Genomic DNA, 17,669 nt, shown 5'->3' on the forward strand with positions numbered 1-17,669 from the left:
TGTATGTATTTAATAGGGACTCATGATAAATGTTTATGTCCTCTTCCCTGTGTATTGCTTTAGTTGTATTTTCTTCATGATTTCCATTACACGAGAGTAGATGTTAAAACTTCATGCTGATTTGAACTCGGCTCTCGCCAAGATAAGCACCAACTAAGACGTAGCTTTACAGTAAACTAATGTGATCCATATGCGTCTCCATCCATTTACGTTTCCTTCCATATGATGATGTAGATATCCTTCTGTCTGGTGTTAATGGCTGAAGTGTAATGCTGGCTCCAGGGATCAGCTTATTTTGCCTCCCTGGCGCATCAGCACACACAACGGCTGCGATGCTGGCTCCGGGGATCAACCAAAGTGCGGCCTCCCCAGCGCATCAGCATGACAACCGTCTGGATTGAGCTAAGTAGGGTACATCTCTGGGGTTTTCAAGTGGGCACCTTCCATCCTCAGTGTTTCGTCGACTAGCCCACGACACCTCAAGAGGGCTCGACGGTGATTCTGGCGTCCCAGCATCACCCCTCTCCGTCCCCCACTCAACTCAGCCCAGCTTACTTACCTGTCCCCAGCCAGAATCTTTCCATCTCAAACACAGCCAGTTGCTGCTCCTCTCTGCTGCTTCAAATAAGTTCTTCACTGTGCGACGCAACTCTTGGCCACTAAATCCGACGTCTCTGAGAAACCGGGTTGTAGAGTGTGCCACAAATCCTCGACAACCCACTTCCACTGGGTAAACCCGAACTCTCCATCCTCGCTGTTCCGCTTCAGTGGCTAGTTGAGCATACCGCAGTTTCTTCCTCTCATACGCCTCATCTACAGCGTCCTCCCATGGCACTGTTAACTCTACCAGGTGAACAAGGCGTGCTGATCCAGACCACAAGACAATATCTGGTCGAAGGTTAGTGGTGGCAATCTCAGGTGGAAAAATAAGCCGTTGACCAACATCTGCCAGCATATTCCAGTCTCTAGCAGCTTCCAGTTGTCCTGGGCGAGGATTGGTTTTAACACCTTTTCTTGGTGGTTGCTCTCCTGGGCGGAGGAATGTTGTCTTTTGTGTGTAATGTTTTGATGGAACAGGTGGCAACTTATTGGTCATGTTACGCTTGTCTTCAAAAATAAACATTTATCAATGGAATATAAAGGGAATTGTATATATACATACATATACAGTGTGTGTGTGTAAAGGGGAAAATGAAGGTATCAGAAAAAAAGCAGTTACATATATTTGGTACTATATACTTGTGTATTCACTTTTAATAGCTAACCTTACAGGCCTGCATTCTATTTTGTAAAATCAATTCACTTTATAAACAAAGTTTAATACATTTTGTATTCTTAATATCCATGTTTTTGTGTAATTCTTTTATTAAAAATATGTACTTTATTTGTATATCTGGCCTGATGGTACTAAGAACCTGTGATCTTAGGTTTGAATACACTGTGTAACAATTTTTTTTTTTTTTTTTTTTTTGTTCCTGGGTAGTAAGTGTTATTTCCTAATTGCTTATGCCTCAAAAGTATAGAAAATGGCTATTATTCCCCACAAACTTTGCTTTTGTGACCAGGACAGTGATATTTTGAAATGTACCTATTTCCAGTGAGAAAACGGGTGAATTTGTGTCTTTTCGTTCACATAAAGTCAGAAAAAACAATATATGAATCCAAATTAACATGTATTTATACTAAAGTAATACAAAAATGACTACAAAAGATTTAGAAGCGAGTAGTTTTTCGAGATTTACGATTATACTGTAAATCACTTTCACGAATCAGCCCCCAAATGTAGTCTCCCATCATGTTCTCGTTATACTGTCCTTCATTGACAGCTCATCCAGGAGCCTCAAAGCCGTGCTGCTCCATAATGGTAACAAGTACCCGTCTCTTCCCCTGGCTCACTCGGTGCACCTCAAAGAGGAATACAACAGCATCAAGACCTTGCTGGACGCCTTGAAGTATGATGAGTACGGCTGGGACCCCCGGAAGGTGCTGATGCCACCACTGCACATCAAATTGGGCCTTATGAAACAATTTGCAGAGCTCTAGATAAGGAGTCGGCAGCCTTCAAGTACCTTCAAGACCTCTTCCCTAAACTGTCTGAGGCAAAGGTCAAAGCCGGTGTCTTCGTCGGACCACAGATAAAGAAGATCCTGGAGTGCAATGAATTCCCCAAGAAGCTCACTAGTAAGGAGAAAGCGACTTGGAACAGCTTTGTCGCAGTGGTTCGGGGCTTCCTGGGCAATCACAAGGCCGAAAACTATGTGGAGCTGGTTGAGACTCTGGTGAAGAACTACGGCACAATGGGCTGTAGGATGTCCCTCAAAGTCCATATCCTTGATGCTCATCTTGATAAATTCAAGGAGAACATGGGAGCGTACTCGGAGGAGCAAGGCGAGCGCTTCCACCAGGATATACTGGACTTTGAATGCCTCTACCAAGGGCAGTATAACGAGAACATGATGGGAGACTACATTTGGGGGCTGATTCGTGAAAGTGATTTACAGTATAATCGTAAATCTCGAAAAACTACTCGCTTCTAAATCTTTTGTAGTCATTTTTGTATTACTTTAGTCTAAATACATGTTAATTTGGATTCATATGTTGTTTTTTTCTGACTTTATGTGAACGAAAAGACACAAATTCGCCCGTTTTCTCATTGGAAATAGGTAAATTTCAAAATATCACTGTCCTGGTCACAAAAGCAAAGTTTGTGGGGAATAATAGCCATTTTCTATACTTTTGAGGCATAAGCAATTAGGAAATAACACTTACTACCCAGGAACAAAAATTGTGTTACATAGTGATATCTGCACTGTGTGACTCTGTTCCATACTCATTTAAGTCAACTGGCAGAGAGATGATTATGAAAACTTGGTTTAAAGCGGAACTGGACACTCCAACACAACAACGATCCAAAGCACACGTCAAAATCTACTTCAGAATGGTTAAAGAAGAATACAATCAAGGTTCTGGAATGGTATAGTCAAAGTCCTGATCTAAATACGAGAATCTTTGGTATGAGTTGAAGGCTGTGCATGAGAGAAGTCCATGGAAATTCAATGAACTGGAACAATTTTTTTGCCAAAAGCTCCATTGACAAATATCCTAATCGTTTAAAGAGGTGCCAACTAACCTGTAGCTTTCCTTTATCTTCTGGTGTGAATTGGAGAATGACAAGTCAGAATATTACATTTCAAAACCTGGGATTTAGTACAGTAAACCATTGCCTAATTTAATAAACATATCATACCAATATTCGTTGTCAAACTCTCCAAATCCAGATGAAATCAATATGCTTGGACTATTGCATTCTGTACATTGTCTATGTGTGAGGAGCTTTTGATAAATCCAAAGGCGGTCCCCTAGGACTAAAAAGCCTATTTTCTCTTATAAAAGATTACTGTGATACAGAATACCATGAGATGAACATAGCATTGTGAAGTATGGAAAAGCACAAGGAAGCATGGTATAGATCTGAGAAGTGGTAAACATCAGGTATAAGCACATAGAAAAAGTACAGTACATTTCTTTAAAACAGTGATGCATAGTCAGAACAAGGATATTCTGTTTTAATTCAAATCTGACATGCCATCAGTTTTGCCTGAAGTTATCTTCAGTATTCTGTTAACAGTGCTGTATTCAAGTGTTGATCTCTCGTGAGATATTTATTTAACCAGCTGTGTAGATTGAGGGAAATTGTGCTGCAATTACCTTTGCCTCAAATATTGGAACAAGATGTTGATGATGATGATGATTATCATTATCATTATCATTATTATTATTATTTTTCATTATTATTTCCTAGACCATATGAGGCATGTTGTAAATGGGTTTCCTTGAACTCCCAACCAGACTGAGACGGAGCTGCTGTTTGTGTGCTCTTTACTTCAGACAGGTTGGCTAGACATTCCTTGGCAGCCTAAAATAAACAAGGCTATAAAAACGGAAAAAAAAAAACATTTGCCTTGCTTCAGTGAAGCATTGAGGTGGTTTGAGGTTTAGCAAGTAAGTGGCAATTTTATTATAGGAAACAAAACATCAAAAGGGGAGATTTTATTTAACAATTCTTCTAGTTTTTAAAAAATATGCTGGTATCTGTAACAAGTACGTGATTCCTGTCCGTAGCTACTGCATGCATTTCTGTAGCTATGACTGCATAAAAGTGCCATTCACTACAAAGGCAATTCCTCAACTGCATGTTGATCACCTCTCTCCATAGCATACTATAGTATAAAAACAGTTTAGTCTGTAAAATGCCGTCTTTTTATATATAACAGTTTTTAGCAACAAAGTCTCAAACAAGGCTACATACTCCTTATTAATTTATATAAACTACTTTTAGTGTATTTGTTGGCTAAGCATTCAAGCTGTTCTTACTATCTGCCTTACAAGCTATAATAATAATACATAAAACGATATATATATATATATATATATATATATATATATATATATATATATATATATATATATATATTATATATATATATATATATATATGTGTGTGTGTGTGTCACATACAGTACATTTTAGACAAAGACACATACTAGGGCAATGTGTCAGTTGTATATGGTTTAATTGGGTTTAAAAAGAAAACTAATTGTCTGAAGTAGGGTTTAATTTAAACCGATATACTGCTCTAACTGGTGTTAAACCAGATCTCATTTTAGAACCACGATAGTGGTGAAGTCTGTAGAACCTTAACATTCACCCTAGATGTTTAACTACACTGTGTAAAAATTGACTTCAGTTTACTAGTTTCCCTGAACCAGAATAACAGGTTTTTTATCCTCCATGGCCAGCAGAAAACCTGCCTTGACCAGCTTAAAAACAGCTCTTGGAATGTCTAGCAAGACATGCAGTAAATCTACAGTATAACCCAGAGTAAGGGATACATATATGTGAAATATAGTACTGTACTATTTAAACAAACAATAAATCTGTTGAAAAACGACCTCAAGTGATATTGTTTTTGTGCTGTATGACATGAGGATTGCATTCATGTAGGTTCCATTTTAAGAATATCTTGACTGCTTTTGTGAGATGGAAAACATTCATGTCACTGGCTTTGTTTTATGTGATACAATTATATTACAAAACAATGTATAGGAATCATTTCATATTTTTCACTCCAACCAACCCATTTACTGCACTTCATTAAATAAAAGCTTACAGCTGTCTGCAGTTTCAGGACAGTTACACTCCCAAAAGACTCAGAAACCCCCATTTATTTTGAATTGGATTGGGAGGTATCGTAATCAAAAGAAACATTTAAATGGCTTTCCTTTTATGATATATAATGGTCCTTGTCAAAACAATATCTGACTGTATAGCTGATCGTATTAACTGTTATTACTTTATAAATAATGATAAAAGGTGATGTTTGAATAAAGAGAAGCTGCCATGTTACACTTGCATTCTATAAAATTGACTCCTGTTGACCCCTTGGGTCTTGAAATGTATTTTTGTTTACAACTGTAAGTCGCCCTGGATAAGGGCGCCTGCTAAGAAATAAATAACAACAACAACAACAACAACAACAACAACAACAACAACATTAACATTCTTTATCAGAATTTGAGGATATAAAGAACATGCATGGGCATTTGTAACACATTTCTACATATATAGTATTATACTTTTCCAGGATACTGATAGCTGCAATTTTGTTTTTACAGCCTTGCAGTAGTAGATATGTTACTAACATACTTTTTTGTTGTGTGTGTTACTGTCAGAGCTCATGATAAAACTGAACTGCCCTCTATGTCCCCTGCTGAAAACTATCTGTGGTCCAGTGTTCATTTACACTAGAAGACACTGAAAGATCCCAAAAGTGGCAACATGTACCCCACTTTGACACTAATATATATATATATATATATATATATATATATATATATATATATATATATATACAGTGCCTTGCGAAAGTATTCGGCCCCCTTGAACTTTGCGACCTTTTGCCACATTTCAGGCTTCAAACATAAAGATATGAAACTGTAATTTTTTGTGAAGAATCAACAACAAGTGGGACACAATCATGAAGTGGAACAAAATTTATTGGATATTTCAAACTTTTTTAACAAATAAAAAACTGAAAAATTGGGCGTGCAAAATTATTCAGCCCCTTTACTTTCAGTGCAGCAAACTCTCTCCAGAAGTTCAGTGAGGATCTCTGAATGATCCAATGTTGACCTAAATGACTAATGATGATAAATAGAATCCACCTGTGTGTAATCAAGTCTCCGTATAAATGCACCTGCACTGTGATAGTCTCAGAGGTCCGTTTAAAGCGCAGAGGGCATCATGAAGAACAAGGAACACACCAGGCAGGTCCGAGATACTGTTGTGGAGAAGTTTAAAGCCGGATTTGGATACAAAAAGATTTCCCAAGCTTTAAACATCCCAAGGAGCACTGTGCAAGCGATAATATTGAAATGGAAGGAGTATCAGACCACTACAAATCTACCAAGACCTGGCCGTCCCTCTAAACTTTCAGCTCATACAAGGAGAAGACTGATCAGAGATGCAGCCAAGAGGCCCATGATCACTCTGGATGAACTGCAGAGATCTACAGCTGAGGTGGGAGACTCTGTCCATAGGACAACAATCAGTCGTATACTGCACAAATCTGGCCTTTATGGAAGAGTGGCAAGAAGAAAGCCATTTCTTAAAGATATCCATAAAAAGTGTCGTTTACAGTTTGCCACAAGCCACCTGGGAGACACACCAAACATGTGGAAGAAGGTGCTCTGGTCAGATGAAACCAAAATCGAACTTTTTGGCAACAATGCAAAACGTTATGTTTGGCGTAAAAGCAACACAGCTCATCACACTGAACACACCATCCCCACTGTCAAACATGGTGGTGGCAGCATCATGGTTTGGGCCTGCTTTTCTTCAGCAGGGACAGGGAAGATGGTTAAAATTGATGGGAAGATGGATGGAGCCAAATACAGGACCATTCTGGAAGAAAACCTGATGGAGTCTGCAAAAGACCTGAGACTGGGACGGAGATTTGTCTTCCAACAAGACAATGATCCAAAACATAAAGCAAAATCTACAATGGAATGGTTCACAAATAAACATATCCAGGTGTTAGAATGGCCAAGTCAAAGTCTACACCTGAATCCAATCGAGAATCTGTGGAAAGAACTGAAAACTGCTGTTCACAAATGCTCTCCATCCAACCTCACTGAGCTCGAGCTGTTTTGCAAGGAGGAATGGGCAAAAATTTCAGTCTCTCGATGTGCAAAACTGATAGAGACATACCCCAAGCGACTTACAGCTGTAATCGCAGCAAAAGGTGGCGCTACAAAGTATTAACTTAAGGGGGCTGAATAATTTTGCACGCCCAATTTTTCAGTTTTTTATTTGTTAAAAAAGTTTGAAATATCCAATAAATTTCGTTCCACTTCATGATTGTGTCCCACTTGTTGTTGATTCTTCACAAAAAATTACAGTTTCATATCTTTATGTTTGAAGCCTGAAATGTGGCAAAAGGTCGCAAAGTTCAAGGGGGCCGAATACTTTCGCAAGGCACTGTATATATATATATATATATATATATATATATATATATATATATATATATATATATATATATATATATATTATAGAATTCTGTTTTTTCAAAAACTACAACAACAAAATAAGGTTTGTGAAATTCAACCGAGGCAGTCTTTCTCGTGTTGGAGACAGCAGGTTGCAGTTAAAACAGACAGATTGTGTTTGTTTAATCTGAAATCTGTAAGACTGCTGCAAATAGAAATCTGCTAACACTAGAGCACAACCTTTTTTGAACCCCTAGGTTTTAAATAAAGTTGTGTAACAGACACTGTATTATTCTCATAGTCTGACCAGCCATCTGCTTGGCACAGTTTTAAAGACACATGCCATAAACTGTTCTTAGTTTCCAGGAACGTAACATTTCTGTCCAACAATGTGTTAAAATGTCCCCATTGTATATCATTTGTAAATACAGTGGCACTATTGCTATAGAAAGAACTATTGTTGGCATTCTATATTAGTAACATTCTAAAATACATTAGTTACTTAAATACTATACTGTTATAGGTGCTGTGCTATTTCTATTGCAGTATTCATTATTACCTTCTATAGTAGTCATGTTGCTTGATAGTTCATACAGTAAATCTGTATTGTGGTACTGTATGGACACAGACTGTATTGACTACAGAGTAGCAAAATCTCACTATTGTGGTAGCCATGTCACACAGTACAATTGGTCTTTTCTGTCTATCCACAGAGACACCGACGAGTTTACATGCATGTTTTAGATTATTAACTTTGTCACAATTGAGGTATTTGTCAGAAATTTATCTTCCATTCCCAAACATGTGACTGATACTGTTGCTTTATGGGTAAAACTAAAGGGATAAAAAGTAACTCTGTTAGTTTACAGTATATGCAAAACCTTAATAGACTAAAAGCATTTATAAATCAATCACACAAAAATGATAAGTATGTCCTGTAGATGGAGAGGAGAGAGACGATCATAACCTTTCTGTCTGTAAATTGTTTGTATGCCAGCATTAAAATTAGAACATGACACTTCTACAGGGAGTTTTAAAAATCTGATGTCAGCAGGAAACTTCCACTCCAACAGGTTGTGCCAGTACAGCAGATAAGGGGGCTTGTGTCAATATTACTCATGTGAAACAGCATAGCAAAGACACTGAATAAATAGAACAATGTGTGTCCATATATATATATAGCTAAATGCTTAGTTACGGCTCTGGGCAAAACCAAAGCCCATGGCCAGTATACAATATTTTTCTCTATGCATTCTTTTCTGTTGAGCACTCCTGACACCGTTGAAACGGTGAGTCTCAGGTCGCCTGCGGATACATAAGTCCAATCATTGCGTCTGAACCTGGTGTGTAATCCCAAGGTAACTGCTCACTTTTAACACGATTTAAGACGTTAATTCACGTTTTAAGTAATACAGTGTCCCCTTCAAACATGTTAAAGGAGAGATTCGGAAATAACATTCAAACCTATGCGCGAGTAAATACCATCCTAACACCTAACATCAAAAAAAAAAAAGAAAAAAGAAAAAAAATAACAATAATATATATATATATATATATATATATATATATATATATATATATATATATATATATATATATATTGGTAATACAGTGGTAATATTTTGTTTTATTTCTTTGATCACCAACTGCCACGACAACACACTCGTTTTTTTATGCAGTACTCCTGACGAACTTCACCCATTGCCCACATCGTACCAGGTCTTAAGGTAGCTTGTGTTGGAGCAGCAGGACAAGCTCGCCGTCCCGCCTGCTGCTTTCCTGCTCACCAAAACACAACGCACCCAGGGGAGAGATACCATGGTAAATAGGTAACCTATTTACCATGGTATCCCTCCCCTGCGGCGGCTGCTCTTGATCTCCGGCTGCTCTTGATCTCCGTGAACGCACCCGCTGTCACATTGAAACGCTTGAAAACACAGCACAACATTCCCTAATAACACTTGCAATGCATTATGACTTCAAAGGTATGACTTTAAGTCTATGACATTATTATTTATTGATTTTATTTTGTTTTATTTCTTTGATCACCAACTGCCACGACAACACACTCGTTTTTTTTTTTATGCAGTACTCCTGACGAACTTCACCCATTGACCGCATCGTACCGGCTCTTAAGGTAGCTTGTGTTGGAGCAGCAGGACAAGCTCGCCATCCCGCCCGCTGCTTTCCTGCTCACCAAAACACAACGCACCCAGGGGAGAGATACCATGGTAAATAGGTAACCTATTTACCATGGTATCCCTCCCCTGCGGCGGCTGCTCTTGATCTCCGTGAACGCACCCGCTGTCACATTGAAGCGCTTGAAAACACAGCACAACATTCCCTAATAACACTTGCAATGCATTATGACTTCAAAGGTATGACTTTAAGTCTATGACATTATTATTTATTGATTTTATTTTGTTTTATTTCTTTGATCACCAACTGCCACGACAACACACTCGTTTTTTTATGCAGTACGCTCTTAGAAAAAAGGGTACAATATAGAACCCTAAAAGGTTCTATCTGCTGGTATAGATTTGGAACCTTTTTGAAGTGCTATATGGAACCTTTTAAAATGGTTCTTTGGAAGAACCCTGCATTAGAGGTTTAATAAAGAACCACCATGGTTCTTATATTAATGGTATAATACAGAACCATATTGGTTCCTCTGAAGAACCTTCTATTGAGGTTTAATATAGAACCATAAGAGTTACACTATTGAACCTTACAATTAACATTCTATGGAGGGTTCACTGGGCGTGAGCTGGGGGGGAAAGATAAGGCAGCAGCAAGGAGCAGTTAGTAGGACAGAATGTGGTCACCGACTGGGGCCGACGCTGTCGACATCCCAGGGGCGGAGGACCCGGCAACCGGAAAGGATAGAAAAGAGGTCGTCGACTGGGGCCGACGCTGTCGACATCCCAGGGGCGGAGGACCCGGCAACCGGAAACGGGATAGAAAAGAGGTCGTCGACTGGGGCCGACGCTGTCGACATCCCAGGGGCGGAGGACCCGGCAACCTGAAACGGGATAGAAAAGAGGTCGTCGACTGGGGCCGACGCTGTCGACATCCCAGGGGCGGAGGACCCGGCGACCTGAAAACACATATGAGGGTTAGACTTGAAAAGCCACCCCTCGGGAGGAGATGAGAGAGGTACCCAGCATTTGAGGCTTATGTAAGGGGCGCTCGTAAAACCTCTGATTGGCCGAGACATCACGCTGCCTGGGACCTGAAAATAAGGACAGAGCATTGAGGTTAGTATAGGACTCGGCACGAGTGACCACGTCCTGAAGAGAGGCAGAATAGAAGAGAGCCTCGAGTGAGATGAGCGCAGGAGCTGCGACAGGACAGAGTTTGGCCGGTGGTCCGCTCTGACTCACGCGGTGAGAACCCCTGAAGGTAAGGGAGGCGGCTGCCTAGCCCTGAGGTCGGGGAAGTGAGCCTCACTTGCCCCCCAGAGATGACCGATGCGAAGGCATGTAGAAGGTGGAGGAGGGGAGGAGGAGGAAAAACGAAACACTAGACAGAAAAGGTGCAGGTGATCAGGTCTTAAATAGTAAAATAGAACTAATTAACTGGAGATTAGAAAATTGAAAGATTAGAGATTAGCAGCCCCCCCAGCTTCACGCCCCCCGAACCTCGCAAGCTAACATTTGTTTGGTTCATCTGAGAAAAAACAAATGTATACCGTTAAGAGCTCTTCACATCCTTTAGAATCCCCCAACCTCAGAAGTGTAAGTGCTTTGATAAATCACTCAATTCAGGATGCCAACAATTTATTTATTAAACATTTATATAACAATTTATTGTTTTTACAGGTTAAACCATTAGAGTAGTTTCAGGTTTAGTTATATACAGTTTTACACAGTTGTATTCAACCTGTGTGTTTTTAATAATTAAACCATATTATTTACACAGTGAAAAAAAGGGTCTTGCAGCAAACTGGAAAATAAATCTATGCATCCCACAGATTTTCCTGAAACTTACACAAAATACATTTTCAAGAACATGTAATAGACCTTGAAAAAGCTGAGATAAAATGTATATTGAAACTGATGAACGTGGGTTTCTTTTTTCTTATTCATTTTTTGGTGGCACAAATTAGAAGAGCTACAGTACAGTATTTAGATCAGAGCTTATTATGAGTTTATGATATCTATAAATTAAGACTGAATGTTTATTAGTTTTTTTAAATCAAAACTTCTATTAAAAACAATTTACATTTGTTATAAACAATTAATTTTCTAATCAGCCATTTACATTTAAAATAAATACTTTTTTTTGATATGTACAATTACATTTTTATATCAAATATTCTGTTTTTGTAATCAAATTAAACAGTTGACACAATAAATTCATTTAATTTCAGATTAAATGTTAAAATGGCATTCCATCAGATCAATATAATTATTCCCCAAGTAAAAGTGCAGTTATTTGACTGTACATCTTTAACACTGGCAAAGGTACTTTGTCAGAGATACTCAGCTTCATGAAGTACCTTTCCATGAAAGTCAGACAATTTTTTAGAGCTTTAGGATACTCAATGCCCAAGGAAAAATAAAGAGAAAAAATACATTCAACAGCAAGGGTGATATCCATTCCTGGATAATCACTGAGTATCTCAATTCCATCAACACAAACAGAGATGTCATCTGCTGCCAATGGGCTTGTTGTTCCCTTGAAAACGATAGTTGGCGTAGGTGATGGTGGTACCTGTATAGATTTTAAAATAATAATTAATAACTTTATTCAACAATAAATTATATGAAATTGTACTTCAGCAGCATCTCACCATACCTACAAGCAGTGGCGGCTCGTGTGGTGGGGCTGCGGCTACTTTAAAGGGATTTCGTAATATTCCTCCCTTTAAAAACATTTTAACTGTCGGATCTCACTTAAAACAGCGAGGAACGTCTTAAACTCCTGTTAATTGCCTACAAGTCTCCCTCATAATTCATTAAGTACACATTTATGGCAAGCCAAATTAAGAGATACCTTTAAATATTTAACAGATATCTTTAAATATTTCAAAATATCCTTAAATCAGTTGAATATATCTTAAAATATTTTGAAATAATTAGAGATATCTTAACATATTTTAAGATATCTCAAAATGGTTTACAGATATCAGGAATTAATTTGGAGATATCTCAAACTCATTTTGAGATATCTCTAAATGATAATTTGACTTTGTATTTAACATTGAAAACATCAATTCAGTTAAGCTACATTTAAAAAGTAGAGCTCAATTAACTTACTTGGTCAACAACAAACAACAGATTTTCCCTCTCTCGAAACAAAGCTGGCAACAGCAACAATGCAGCATTCATTCTCAGTCCTACAAATAGGGTATCAGATCATATACAAAGTACAAAGCAAACGGAAGAATGTTGAGCAACCCTGGTCTGAGAGGTACAGGATCTTTGGCTTTGCATTCCACCAGTGCTCTCAGTTACATTCATGAATTCATTATTTGCTAAACTGCACAGATAAAGAATAGTTTAAATGATTTAAAGATACCTAAAAAAAAACACACACACGACTGTAGCTCTCCAGGACCAGGACTGACCACCACTGATACAAACGTTATTGTGGATTGGAGCAAAAAAATGTTAAGAACAGTATCAACAAAGTTTCTAAAAATCTGTTCATGCAGGTTTTTCGCATTGGTTTTTATGCCCCTGTGAGAGTTAAATACCAGCTATCTTCCCCATGAAATATTATGCTCCAAGTGTATGAAATGAAGTTGCATCATTTTCTGTTTAATAGTTATTTATAGATCCTATTCTGAGATAGGTCAAAACAATTTGATGTACAATAAATATTTCTTATACATTACCATTTCCCTGTGTCTTATCTGAAGCATCTTCAATGTAGGACATCACAGTAGTTAGAAGATGCCCACTAGAAAGTCTGAAAATAGCATCTACCATTCTGGATAGGCCACTCATTAGGTTCCGTTCCAAGTTTACTCCAAAACGTAGTTCTACTTCGTGCAACAGCTAAAATACAGATGCTAAAGTTATTATTATATTTATTTATTTATTTATCATATGCCTTTATCCAAGGCGATATACACAGCTGTAAAAAAGAGTTGAATACTTACAAATAATGTAGTAGTTAAAAAAATAAATAAATAAAACAAAATCAAACTAAACTGAATGCGAGCAGAAAGAAGTTGCATGGGAAAAACCAGGAGCAGTGGAGTTTTGTAAAAGCTGGAGCAGGTGGATTGCTGATGCAGAAAGGTCACCTAGGAGGACTAATTAAAGTGATTATACATGCTTATAACTAAAAATATTAATTTCTGATCAATCACCATAGTAGAATAAAAACTAGTACCTACCAGTTTAGGATGCTTTAGGAATGGAAACAGACCAAGGACTTCTTCAGTGGACTTCTTCTCCATCATTCTTTCCCGAGTGTGTACAGTTCTATTCATGCTGTCACATATGGCTTCAATGTTCGGCCTCAATTTCGTTATTTCTTTTCTTATGGAGTCCAAGTGTTTGGCAATACTATGCTCGTCTTCTCCTGGGAACTCCTCACTTTGCATCTGCAATATGTATCATAACGTTAAGTAATTCAATACTTATGATCAGGCATTTACTGCATGTATTCTCTGTGCTTTTCTTTACTCTGGAAAAATGCTAAAGATCAAGTACTCTCCATGAAAGCCAATTAGCTAATAAACTACACAATCGCATGTATGTACATATATAAAGTATGTAATTCTATTTCAATCTATTTCTGTCAATGCAGATCCAAGAGTTAGGCTTACAGATTCTCTTCTCTTTTTCATGAGCGGTTGCTGTTGCTCTGGTGCACGCTTCCTTCCTCGACCCACAGCACCAAACTTTTTTTTCATGTCTTCTACAGTCTCCACTGAAATAAGTGGCTTTCTCTCTTTTTTGAATTTATTTCTCAGTATTTCAAGTAGAGTAGCCTGAAACAATGATAGAAAGTTAAACCTATGTCCATTATCTGGCTATAAAAAATACATATCAACTAGTAAAAATATATTTAACGCTGCATAATTTTGACAAATTAATGTTTATTCGACTATTTCTTTTATGAATATAACTACCAAATGTATACTCACATATCCAGTTTGGCTGTCATCCCTTAGTCATTCTTTGTGCTTCTTCATGCTTCCATATGTGTTACCAGTATTTTAGCATGCTTGGTTTTCCATGCTTTTGTCAGGGTATCTTCAGGGTCAACTGTAGAACACCATTCAATTCCACAAAACAAACTGATAAATAGTCAGAATTCACCTTGGTCTTAACATACTATTGGGCACCTGAAGCTCATGGAAGCAGTCAATGTTTGGAAGAACATTTGTGGAAGGTTATTTCACTCCTTGTGTAACAGAGTTGACAGCTATTTTAGGTTATGGAGTGACATCCGTCTTACCTTCCAGACTTGCAAGCTGATGTTTTTATGCTTGTAGGAAATCCTGTGTTTCACAAGCATTGTTTGGAGGGGCTCTACCTTGTCACGGGGAAGTTGTATTGTGGTTGTCTGAATTTCTGAACTCTGGGTAGAAAGGCTTTGCTAACATACTGCCTTGCAGTCATCCATTGTTAACTTGCACATGTGTGCCTGGGCATTGGTAGTTGGAACAACCTCTCTATGTCTGTCATTAGTTCTAGTCTGTGTTTCCCTCACAACTGAGGAGTGACTGCACTTGCTTCTAATAGGACCCCAAAGCTCTGTTATAAAGAGGCAAAAAAACCAAAAAATAAAAAAAAAACACAAACCTGACATGTAGAAATGAAACTGTAGGAAATGTGCAAGCTTATGTGTTGTGTCAGGCCAAGAAATACCAAAAAAGCAAAGGGTGCAAATTTTAAGTGGAAGAGCTGTGTTGTTTTGTAATTGTAATCAAATAGACAAGGGCACCAGTACGAGCCCAGTTTGTGAACAGATTTGTAATTACACAATGCCCTTTTTAGCAAGCCAAGCCTTATCTCACTGGTCAACTGCCTGGTAGTCCAACACAGGCACTATCTAAAACACCATGGCAATGCAGTTATGTAGTGTAACAGTAATACATTGTCCTTAAACACATTATTGCAATACAAAGCCAGGAATCTGTTTTAATGAACAAGAAGAAAAAGTTATATCCATCTCTACATACATTATTTCTGTTTGAGCCTCTTGGGTTGTCATGACAACTAAATATGCCTCAAGCAACAAAGCAAACATTCATTGGAACTAGTTTAAAGTCCTCCCGTATTATAATACTACAACCCTAATTAAATACATTTATTCCTTGTCATGTTTTTGTCTTCCTTCTCAAACACGAGCAGAATTCTAGTTTTTGAAGGTCAATATGTTTGTAGAAGGGAATTATCATGTGATTTCTTCTTTTCTTTATTCATATAGTATTAATGTAACACATTTGTACCAATTATTTGTCTGTTCAGTTGAATGCTCTAGCTGTTCATGTTGGGCTTGGGGTGTTTGTGTGCCAGGGGTGTGGAATCCATTATTAATGTATCTTTAATTTATATTAATTTGTAAGTATTGTTATTATTGGTTAAAATATTACCCTCACCTTCATTTAAGATCTTGTAGCAAAGATTACTATCATTATTTTGAGTATTAAACGGGCCAACCCTTTTTCTTAAAGTATTTTTTTCAAAATATCAAACTTTTAATTTTATTAATCGAAACAGATTTTAAAAATGTTTTTTATTTATTTATAATTTTTTTTAAATGTAAAGCACAAGTTAAAACTGTGTGGATAGGCCCAATTGTATATATTAAAATGTTCAAAATCTAATTTATTTCATTGCTTGATGTTGGAAGAATTATGAATGTGAAAAAGGCTAAGATGGTGAGATACAACACCTTACTTTGGGCTGTCATATTTGTAACTAATAGGGAGAATAGCTGAGAAACTAGAAGGCACACCCAAGACTGGATGCAAGACTTCACATTAAAACCAGAACAGGCATGGCTGTACATTGTCGTGTTAACACAGACATAACAGTACTAGCAAACGTTAATGTACTTCGAACTTATTATGACAGAGATGGTCGGCTGGAAATTCTCATTCACAGTGTCCTCAGATGTCCTTTTGATGCTCTACAATGCCTTTCATTTCCTTTTCTAGTACTATGCACCCCTTATTGATGCTTCTGCCATCAATAATTATCGCACTTTTTTTCTCCTTAGGTTGATTTTGAGGATGTCATTGCAGAACCTGACGGCACCAACAGCTTTGATGGTATATGGAAGGCCAGCTTTACCACGTTCACAGTCACCAAATACTGGTGTTACCGCATCCTCACCGCTCTGGTCGGCATCCCCCTGGCCCTCATCTGGGGTATATACTTCGCCATCCTGTCCTTCATTCATATATGGGTTGTGGTTCCCTGTGTGAAGAGCTACTTGATCGAGATCCAGTGTGTCAGCAGAGTCTACTCCATCTGCATTCACACTTTCTGCGACCCCCTCTTCGAAGCCATTGGCAAAGTCTTCAACAGCGTGAGGATCTCTTTGAGCAAAGAGGTGTGAGGCACACGAGACTGAAAGCAGGGGCTCCAAGGCATTCTGCTGGCTACAAGCTCACAGCTGCTTTCCAGAAACAGTTTTATGAACACCGGCACACGGGAGGTTGGGGGGGGAGGGGGCGGAGAGAGAGTATTTGCTTACTCAGATTTGATCCCATTGTTTATCGTAAAAGACAGAGTTCTCCTTTTTTGGCAGTGTGTGTTTAGAGACTGCACCAAAATTCTTACTCTCTCATTCCATCATAATACATTGTGTAAAATTGTGTTGTTTAGTTGCTGTTAACCGTGCATAGGTATGACAGCTCACTAAACATACAGTGCAAGGCTACACAGTGGGTCTGTTGCTGCTGGTAGCCGAGGACTGTGCCTGCAGCTGAACGATCTTTGCAAACTGGCTGTTTTGAAGAGAACATTTTTTGTTTTTTGCCATGATGCTGCTTGGTCTGCTACAAGCTTTTATTTTAATTAATGGTTATGTTTATAAAAGAGTAAGAGTGGGATTTAACTGACATATCATTCATTGTGTTATCTCTTGGATGCCTAGAAATACATGTTGCAGAAAGTGGGATTCCTTTTTAAAGACTACGCGTAG

At 38.1% G+C, this 17,669-nt stretch overlaps 1 protein-coding gene across 1 annotated transcript; it reads left to right on the top strand.

Moving 5' to 3' along the window:
* Positions 1–16,374: 16,374 nt before the first annotated feature.
* On the top strand, positions 16,375–17,169 carry LOC131697466 (caveolin-1-like). The gene is made up of 2 exons (XM_058986502.1): positions 16,375–16,398; positions 16,740–17,169. The coding sequence occupies exons 1-2, from the start codon at positions 16,375–16,377 to the stop codon at positions 17,079–17,081; spliced, it is 366 nt and encodes a 121-aa protein (XP_058842485.1). The 3' UTR covers positions 17,082–17,169.
* The last annotated feature ends 500 nt before the right edge of the window (positions 17,170–17,669 follow it).

Source organism: Acipenser ruthenus, chromosome 14, assembly GCF_902713425.1.
Source record: "Acipenser ruthenus chromosome 14, fAciRut3.2 maternal haplotype, whole genome shotgun sequence".
NCBI lineage: Eukaryota > Metazoa > Chordata > Actinopteri > Acipenseriformes > Acipenseridae > Acipenser > Acipenser ruthenus.

Bases quoted from the DNA above. Each gene is read 5' to 3' on its own strand.
- LOC131697466 (XM_058986502.1), top strand. From the start codon at position 16,375: ATGAATGTGAAAAAGGCTAAGATG. The intron at 16,399-16,739 runs GTGAGATACAAC...TTTTCTCCTTAG, and splicing joins ATGTGAAAAAGGCTAAGATG to GTTGATTTTGAGGATGTCAT.